Raw genomic sequence first — 9,143 nt, 5'->3', positions numbered from 1 at the left:
CCCGCCTCCCCGGCCCCGCCCCCCCCAACCCCCGGGCACGCGCTGTTCACTCTCCGCGACCCCTCCTGCTGCCACAAGGAGACGCCCGCGCACGGCCGCAGGTAAAAGCCGAAAACACCCGTCCCACGTGACCCGCGCCGCATCCACGTGACCGGTGTCGCACTCGGTGGGCGTCACGTGACGGACTCAGTTTTCCTCCAATCATTGGGCACAGGATGGAGATTCGACCCAGGACCCAGCCCGAAGCTTAGAAAGTCCCATTCTCCAGCCAGTCCAACAGGCCAGCTCCCTGCTTCCAGCTGGGTGGTAGCATCACTCAAAGTCCGGCTTCTCAAGTGGCTTCGCGAAGACCGGGCCTGCAGCTCCCTCAGTCGCGGAAGTGACGCAGCCCAGAGGAGCCGGAAGTGGCTGTGGAGGGAGGGAAGATGGCGGAGGTGGTGAGTCCGGTGCCCGGGGCGGGGCGGAGGGAGCCAGGGGAGGTGGGTAGAGCCCGAGGCCCCCCAGTAGCCGACCCTGGCGCCGCGCTGTCTCCCCAGGGGGAGATAATCGAGGGCTGTCGCCTGCCCGTCCTGCGGCGGAACCAGGACAACGAGGATGAGTGGCGTGAGTGACGTCGGGAGGCGGGGCTAAGCAACCTGAGGGCGAGGGGCGGGTCGGAGTCAACCGAACCCCCGGGTGGGGGAGGGGCTTCTGGAATCTTGGGGCGGGCGGGGCGCAGGCAATCCGAAGGAGGGGCGTGGTGTGTAGCTGGTTGAGATGGACAGGGCGGGGTTTGGAGAAGGGGTGCTATTTGGAGACTAGAGGGGGTTTGGGCAAGAGCTTTCAAGTGCTGGGGCTTGGGGATCCGGGTTGGGGGTGGAGTTCAGGTCGTGGTAGGGTGGAGCTTCGTGGCCTGGCCCGGCTAAGGCTCCTGCCTGTGCTCTTCCTGCAGCCCTGGCCGAAATCCTCAGCGTGAAGGACATCAGTGGCCGGAAGCTTTTTTACGTCCATTATATTGACTGTGAGTTCCGGGCCCGGGTGAGGTGGGGCTTCGGGGTAGGGCTGGGGGGTCAGCCTCTGGCATTCCTTTCTGAGCCGTCCCCATTGCTGCAGTCAACAAACGCCTGGATGAATGGGTGACCCACGAGCGGCTGGACTTAAAGAAGATCCAGTTTCCCAAGAAAGAGGCCAAGACCCCCACGAAGAACGGGCTTCCTGGGTCCCGCCCCGGCTCTCCAGAGAGAGAGGTGGTGAGTAGGTCACCCGCTTCTCCTCTTCTCTCCTGCCTCCTACTGCTCTTGTCTCTCGGCCTCAGGGGCTCCTGGATGGGCAGGAGGCAGCAAACTCCCCACCCTGGCTTCAGCCTGCAAAGGATGGGGCTACACATTGCAGACGTAGCTTCCAAAATCCAGTAGCTGTTTCTGTGTCCTTGAGAGCACAAAGGGTGGGGTTTGATCACTTGGTGCTGAGGGTCCCCTCCTCCCTTGCCCTGTCCCACCACCATGCCACCCCAGAGGAAGACCGTGGACCTATCTCTACAGCCGGCCTCCACCCAGGCCAGCGGGAAGACCTTGCCAATCCCGGTCCAGATCACACTCCGCTTCAACCTGCCCAAGGAGCGGGAGGCCATCCCCGGTGGCGAGCCCGACCAGCCGCTCTCCTCCAGCTCCTGCCTGCAGCCCAACCACCGCTCAACGGTACCCTCAGCAATTCCAGGGACCTTGCTTTCCTCTCAGGTCCCACCTTCTCTACCTTCTGACCCACCTTTCTTGGTTTCTCTCTGCAGAAACGGAAGGTGGAGGTGGTTTCACCAGCAACTCCGGTGCCCAGCGAGACAGCCCCAGCCTCAGTTTTTCCCCAGGTGAGTACCCCAAACCATTTCTTTTTCCCTTTCTCTCTTTTACCCTTTGGCAACCTTTTTAGGGTCATCTCACAGTCACCCTTTCTGTTCCTACTGTCTCACCTACAGAATGGATCAGCCCGTAGGGCAGTGGCCGCTCAGCCAGGACGGAAGCGGAAATCGAATTGCTTGGGCACTGATGAGGTGGGTCTGGGGAGCAGGCGAAGAGGAAAGTTAGGGGAAAGGGACGGCATGTGAGCAGGGGGGAGTTTAGTGCCTAGTTGAAAAAGAAGCAAGGAGTAGTAGGCAGCAGTGGTGTTAGGAGATGAGAAGTCAGGTAGAGTTTGTTTCAGATCAGTCATTTGGTGACTTTAGGGTCTCAGCTTCTTCATTTAGAAAGGAGAATTACAGTTTTTTTCCATAGTGTTACTGTGTAAGCTGTAGCATCCTGCTTGAGTTAGCTTCTGTAACCTGGTGTCTTCCACTGGCCCCGGGCAGGACTCCCAGGACAGCTCAGATGGAATTCCGTCGGCACCACGCATGACTGGCAGCCTGGTGTCTGACCGGAGCCACGACGACATAGTCACCCGGATGAAAAACATTGAGTGCATTGAGCTGGGCCGGCACCGCCTGAAGCCGTGGTACTTTTCCCCGTACCCGCAGGAGCTTACCACCTTGCCCGTCCTCTATCTCTGCGAGTTCTGCCTCAAGTACGGCCGGAGTCTCAAGTGTCTGCAGCGTCACTTGGTATGAGGGGCTTTGGGAGGCTGCTCTCCCAGCACCTCATCCTCCCCTGACCCCTATCTCTGACCCTCTTCTCTTCCCCAGACCAAGTGTGATCTGCGACATCCCCCAGGCAATGAGATTTATCGCAAGGGCACCATCTCCTTCTTTGAGATTGATGGCCGCAAGAATAAGGTCAGCTGCTGAGGGGCAGTGGGGTGCCTTTGGGGCTGGTGGCCTGGGGCATAGGCAGAGCAGCAGTTTCTTCCTGTTCGGGAAGACACTGACCAGTCTGGTCAACGTATCAGTTGAGCCCATTTTTATTGAATACCGGCTACAGGGCAGGTGTCAGGAGGTACAAGGATGACCAGGAACTAGACAGAGTTTCTGCTGAGACCCCACAGTCCATGGGAGCCAGACATGCCGATGGCCTCCCACATCCCAGTGTGACAAATGTCATGAGTCAAAGGGTGGGTTACTGGGACTCTTAAGGAGGTAGTTTGCAAAGCTTCATGGCGATGACCTTTGACGGGAGGGAATTCTGAGCAGTGCAGTGCTGAAGGGCAGGCCTGGCTGTATAGAGATGGTGCGTGTGCAAGGCTGTTTGAGGGGACAGAGTTCAGGTGATAGGAACAAGGTCAGTAGGGGTGGATTAGGGGGCACTGCAGGTTTGGGGCTTCAGACCTGCCATTCTGTGGCTGTGGGGAAGGAGGGGGTAATCTGGAGACTGCTGAATGAGATTCCCCCCTTCGAGGGTTTAGAGGGTGGTGGGGGGAGCAGGCACCTTGAATGGTAGGTGAGAGCTCAAGCTGGAGTGAGGGGCAGCCTGAGAGGAAGATGCTGCATTAACCACTGTTTTGTAGTAGAGACCGTGGACTTGGTGTAGCAGGTAATTAAAAAGATGCGTTTAAAAGCGTAGAAGTTGTGTGCAGATGTGAAGTCGCAAAGTTCATAGTTTTGCTGGAGGTACCTGTCAGGCTGTGTTTTGTTAAATTTTAGAAATTCTTGAAATTGTAGATGGCAGCTCAGTTGCCAGGTGTGACTGTGGGCTGCGGGGCTGTTGTGATTTTTGAGAGCCAGTCTCCCAAGATGTCATCCAGGCAGAGGTCACACCTTTTCATGAGCCTGGGCCAGAGTCTGACTTCATGGGAACCCATTTCAGTTTGTTTACTGTTGTCAAACAGATCGGAGGGCAGCGGAGGCCCCCGGCCAGGCGTGGAGCCGTGGGGAGCAGGTGGTTCCTGCCCAGCTCACCAGGGAGCCAGGTGGTAGAGTCCCGTCATGGGGCAGGCACAGCGTGAACAATCCTCTGCCTGGCAGGGATCAGTGGCCACGCCCAGGGCAGGTGTCCAGAGGGTGACAGGTCTTTTCTTTTGCAGAGTTACTCCCAGAACCTGTGTCTTTTGGCCAAGTGTTTCCTTGATCACAAGACATTGTACTATGACACAGACCCCTTTCTTTTCTACGTCATGACGGAGTATGACAGCAAGGGCTTCCACATCGTGGGCTACTTCTCCAAGGTGAGTGCTATTAGGCTGCTCGTCCTGCTGAGCCAGGTCCCATCCCTGTGTACTCACCGCTTCTCTTCTCCAGGAAAAGGAGTCGACCGAAGACTACAATGTGGCCTGCATCCTGACCCTGCCTCCCTACCAGCGCCGGGGCTACGGCAAGCTGCTAATTGAGTTCAGTGAGTACCTGTGCTGGCTGTCCAGCGGCTGAGGGTGCGAGCTAGCAGTCCCAGGGCCTGTGCCCCCCTCACCAGGGCCTCACACACCACACACACACATGCCGGCCTATGATTCTCAGACCTGGCTGTGCGGGGAAGCTGGCCAGAAATAAAGATGGGAGTCTGCCAGGGTTCTCGCGTTTCACAGTGACTGCCCGCTTGGCTGGAGCAGGCTTACCCTTCTGCCCCCACCGGTCCCTGGCCAAAGTTCTAAGCACCACGCAACTTTTCCTTGATCTGACTCATCTGCTCCTGCTTGGCTGTGGGGGGCCACCGTTGCGCACCCATCTGGTACTGTGCCGTGAGACACGTTCCTGGGCCAGGACCAGTGTTCATTTCCCCAGTTGTCCTCAAGGCTTGCAGACACCAGCTGTTCAGAGTGTTCGTTCAAACAGATCTAAGCACCGACATGCATGGATTTGTTCCTCATCCCTTGTATTCAGTCAGGTAAATCTCTCAAAGCGGAGAGGTTCCACCTGCCTCATCTAATACAGATGCTTCAGCGCCCCCAGCTCTGAGGACCCTTCTGATTTCCAGTTTCTTACCCTGGTTCAATTCATTTTAGCACTCAGAACTATTGGAATACCAACTTCTCAGAAATCTTGTTCTGTTTTCCTCAAGCTTTGATCCTGGGAGGCAGGAAAAGTTTTAGCTGATTGGCTGAGACTTGACCAAGGTCACAGTCTATTTGAGAAATGTTATTTGATCAAATGATGTCATGATGGAGTCATGTTCAGGAAGCTGACTCTGGTAGAGCAGGCAGATGCTTAAAGAAACTCAGGCTAAGCACTGAGCTCAGAACCATGTGGAGACAGGATGCACTGGTCAGGATAGCCTCCCAGCAGGGCCCCCGAAGCACCACTGCAGGCAGCTCCGAGGGCAGGGGGTGCTCACTGGGGAGGGGAGGAGGTGAGTGTGGCCTGCAGCCAATCTGTTAGGAGCATGCATGCACCGTGTACCCCACAAAGTTATGTCTGAAAGGCCTCTTTGGTGCATCCTGCAACCAACCAGTCTGGCTTGTTGGGGAGGCCACAGGAGACTGGGCAGGAGGGTACTCTCCATTGGCTGAGAAAGATATCAGGAAAACAGAAAGGGCAGAGGTCCACTGTGAGGCTGCTTGGGGGCTCTTCAAGATAATGGGGACAACCCAGTGCCCTGAAGGGAGAATGAACACCTTGCCCAAGGGGTGGGAAGCCACGCAGCTCTGCAGGGATTTCCCAAGATCCACTTGCCAATGCCCAGCAGAGCCGCTTTGGAAGCAGTCACCTGGCTGCGAGGAAGGACTTCCCTCTGGCTGGGCAAGCAGTTTGGTGCTCCTGCTCTCTGGATGCACCTAGTCAGCCGCCGGAGTCACGGCAGGGTGGACTGATGGGGCTGAGAGAATTCAAGCATCCTCAGGGCTGGACTAGAGATGGAAGCAATGCCCCCCCTTCTCTCCTCACATGTCCAGACACAGGAGGGAGTCTGGAATGACAAAACAGTGACACCTTTCTTTCCATAGCCATTCTTTCTGCAAGCCCCCAGGCCTTCACTGGCCCCTCAGCACCCCTTGGATTGTCTCAGTGCCCCCCACTGTGCTCAGCACACAGGTGAAGAGGGAGTGCTCAGTAAAGGTCAGCTGGTGACAGCACCTGGCATGTGTCATCCTTTTCTTATGTGACAGTTCTGTGAAGGAGGTTCCATTGTAAGTCCTTTATGAGGAAAAGAGCAGGCACAGAGCAGACAAGGCACATACCTAAGGTCACAGAACTAAGTGGCAGGGCCAGGATCAACCAGGAAGTGAGTCTCCACCATCCGTGCTCTACAATGTTTGTTGCATTAAACTGTGCCCCTTCCTCACCCTTTCTTGCTCCATTGCTTCAGGCTATGAACTCTCCAAAGTGGAAGGGAAAACAGGGACCCCTGAGAAGCCCCTCTCAGATCTCGGCCTTCTGTCCTATCGAAGCTACTGGTCCCAGACCATCCTGGAGATCCTGATGGGGCTGAAGTCAGAGAGCGGGGAGAGGCCTCAGATCACCATCAAGTGAGCCTGGCCCCGCCCGACCAACCCAGGGGGTGCATGGCATGGCTTTTCTGTCCCCAGCTCCCTCCTTTCTGGAGTCCTGGGGCAGAGGGGAAGGCCCTCAGGAGACCTGACCTTTGCCCTCCCACAGTGAGATCAGTGAGATCACTAGCATCAAGAAGGAGGATGTCATCTCCACCCTGCAGTACCTCAATCTCATCAACTACTACAAGGTAGGGGGGCAGGCTGGGCAGACGGGTCCCTGGGAGGGGGTGCAGCTCCATGGGGGGAGGGGCTGACTTGCCGGCCCCTCCCTCTATCTAGGGCCAGTATATCCTCACGCTGTCGGAGGACATCGTGGATGGGCACGAACGGGCTATGCTCAAGCGGCTGCTTCGGATTGACTCCAAGTGTCTGCACTTCACTCCCAAGGACTGGAGCAAAAGGGGAAAATGGTGACCAGACACTGTTCATGGCAGTGTCAACACAGCAGGCAGGACTGGCGCTGACAGCACAGCCTGCCCCCACCAAGGCCCCCAAAGGACCCACCAAGGGGCACGGGGCTGAGGACTGCTCCACAAGGACAGGACGGGTGTGGCAGGCGCCGCTGGTGCCCAGTGCCAGGGCAAGCTCAGGGCTCAGGCCCACTCCAAGGTTGGCTGGCTGCAGGCCCAGGCCTGCTCTAAACCAGGGACTGGAAGGAGCCCGGCAGTTGTGTACAGGGAGGGGCAGGCTGGGGGCGACCTGCAGAGGGCTGGTTGGCTCTAAAGATTCCTTTTGTAAAGCAGGAGTTGGGGGTGGGTGGGTACTGGCTGCAGAATTATGGCCTTTCTTGCCCCCATTCCTCTGGCAATAAATTGTTTCTGTAGGCCAGAGCCCCGGGAGGTTCTTGTTCTCGGAGAGGGCGGCTTAAGGGCTCCAAGGTGCCCACAGACTCACAGGCGCTGTGCAGAACTCATTTATTGGGGAGACGGGATCAGTAGCTCCAGAGTGCAGGGCTGGTTTATTGGGGTGCAGGCATCAGTGGCTTTCAGTCTCAAGCTCTGGGTCTCAGTCTGCAGGCACCTGTGTGTGAATCTGCAGCAGGAGTCACCTGCTGTTGGATTGCTGAGATCCAGTGGCAGGGGCCACATCTGGGGGAGGCCCACCTGCTCAGAATGATAGCCCTTTCTAGATCTCCAGAGAAGGGTGGTGGGGAAGCCCTTCACCCAGTCTAATCCTGCCCCATTGTGCTCCCCAGCCCTAAAGCCCCAAATACACTCGGGCTAATTTCTGGCCAACCCAGCATCTAACTTTAAAGTCAGAGGGGGAACAGATGAGGCCTCAGACGCCTGGGAGAAGGGCCCATCCTTCTACTCACCGCTGCAGCCAGGGTGGGCCAGGTCAAGGCCCCGCGCACTTTGGCGTCCGGGCCCGGGATCGTCTCCAGGCCCCACAGGTGGAAGCGGGCAAAACTGGCAGTGGCCCGGATAAAGCGGTCCTGAGAAAGGGGCCCGGTTCAGAATGGAAGCGCCGCTCCCGCCCGCACCCCCTTCCATCCCCGACACCCTTTGCTCACGAAGTCCCGCTCCAGCGGCTCCGGGCCCTCCTGCTGCTCTTCCTCGTCGTCCTCCGAACCCTTCAATTCCTGTTTCCTTTCTAACCCTATCAACACCTCTGCTTTCTCGTCCATCACCATCACGTATCCCGCGAGGCCCGGCGGCACCACCACCTCCTCGCCCCGCAGAATGCGGCCCCGAAACGACACCTCGAGCCCTGAAGGAAAGAGGCGCAGGGCCTGAGTCAGGCGATGTTCCACGCGCGGGGCGCCCGGCGGGGCCCTCCCGCCACTCCGGGCGGACTACGACCCCCAGGCGCCCCCGCGGCGCTGCTCACAGAGGAGCCCGCGGCGCGGGCGCGGGGGCTGCCGGGAGCCGTAGTCCGGCTGGAGCGCTCACCCGCGGGCCGCTGGCGGATGGCCGGGACAAAGAAGCGCTCGACGGGGGCGGGCCGGTTAGCCAGGACCTCGCAGGGTAGTAGATGCAGCGCGACGGGGGCAGCGTCGCGCAGCGTGGCGGGGCGCAAGTGGACGCGGTGCTTCTCGGTGGCTTCCTCGTCGCCGCTCTCCATCCTGCGGTCGCTGTGAGTCTCTGGCTGAGGCCAAAGCTGGCGCGTAAAGCGCGCACAGCCTCTCGAGAGGCTGGGTATCGTCAGCGCAGAGCCCCATGGGAAGTGTAGTCCTTCCCTGAGGCGCCTCTGCAAGCCCCGCCTCATGTTAGTTCGAGTCCCAGCTTTTTTCTTCAATGTCTCTTTTTAATCCAAAATTAATTTTAAAAATTGTGGTAAAATACGCATAAAATTTGCCACTTTAACCATTTTTAAGTGTACAATTCAGTGGCGTTAATTACATTCACAGTGTTGTGCTATCCTCACCACTATTTCTAAAGTTTTTCTATCACCCCAAGTAGAAATTGTACCCATTAAGCAGTAACTCCCCATTCTCCCTCCCACTGGTACATGATATCCTGTAATTTACTTTCTGCCTATATGAATTTGCCTATTCTAGATGTCTGTCAGCTGTCCTGTGGTACCTTGCACGTTGCTGTGAGGCTGGAAATTATGCCACTGGTACTGCAAATACTGGCAAGGTCACCTATGGTGGACAGGTTTCAGTAGAGCTTCCAGACTAAGACAGACTAGGAAGAAAGGCCTGGCAATCTAGTTCCAAAAATTAGTCAATGGAAACCTTATGGATTGCAACAGAATATTGTCCAATATAGTGCTGAAGATTAGCCCAGCCCCCCACCCCAGGTTGGAAGACCCTACACAATAGCTGCAACAATGGACTCAAATATACCAATGATCATGATGATGGCGAAACACTGGACAATGTT

The 9,143-nt window shown here is 57.2% G+C and overlaps 2 protein-coding genes across 8 annotated transcripts; one reads left to right on the top strand and one right to left on the bottom strand.

The window, feature by feature from the left end:
• Positions 1-374: 374 nt before the first annotated feature.
• On the top strand, positions 375-7,145 carry KAT5 (lysine acetyltransferase 5). 5 transcript variants are annotated; one of them, XM_004383725.1, is made up of 14 exons: positions 375-437; positions 537-603; positions 932-1,000; positions 1,093-1,229; positions 1,521-1,676; positions 1,766-1,840; positions 1,949-2,023; positions 2,318-2,566; positions 2,648-2,737; positions 3,922-4,062; positions 4,136-4,229; positions 6,132-6,291; positions 6,422-6,503; positions 6,595-7,145. In XM_004383725.1, exons 1-14 carry the CDS (start codon positions 426-428, stop codon positions 6,727-6,729), a joined length of 1,542 nt encoding a protein of 513 aa, XP_004383782.1. In that variant the 5' UTR covers positions 375-425; the 3' UTR covers positions 6,730-7,145. The 5 variants fall into 5 exon arrangements, with proteins under 5 accessions (XP_004383782.1, XP_004383784.1, XP_023593970.1 ...); XM_023738202.1 differs by having other exon boundaries at positions 388-437; positions 1,494-1,676; positions 6,595-6,761; XM_004383727.1 differs by lacking the exon at positions 1,521-1,676 and having other exon boundaries at positions 376-437.
• A 71-nt stretch (positions 7,146-7,216) lies between these two features.
• Positions 7,217-8,388, bottom strand: RNASEH2C (ribonuclease H2 subunit C). 3 transcript variants are annotated; one of them, XM_023738205.1, is made up of 4 exons: positions 8,208-8,388; positions 7,829-8,025; positions 7,631-7,750; positions 7,217-7,347 (listed from the first exon to the last, which is right to left on the bottom strand). In XM_023738205.1, exons 1-4 carry the CDS (start codon positions 8,377-8,379, stop codon positions 7,321-7,323), a joined length of 516 nt encoding a protein of 171 aa, XP_023593973.1. In that variant the 5' UTR covers positions 8,380-8,388; the 3' UTR covers positions 7,217-7,320. The 3 variants fall into 3 exon arrangements, with proteins under 3 accessions (XP_023593973.1, XP_023593971.1, XP_023593972.1); XM_023738203.1 differs by having other exon boundaries at positions 7,219-7,418; XM_023738204.1 differs by having other exon boundaries at positions 7,219-7,403.
• Between the last annotated feature and the right edge of the window lie 755 nt (positions 8,389-9,143).

Source organism: Trichechus manatus, unplaced genomic scaffold, assembly GCF_000243295.1.
Source record: "Trichechus manatus latirostris isolate Lorelei unplaced genomic scaffold, TriManLat1.0 scaffold00113, whole genome shotgun sequence".
Classification (NCBI taxonomy): Eukaryota; Metazoa; Chordata; class Mammalia; order Sirenia; family Trichechidae; genus Trichechus; species Trichechus manatus.
The sequence above is the reverse complement of the archived record's forward strand: the minus strand, read 5'-3'. Positions and strand labels throughout refer to the sequence as shown.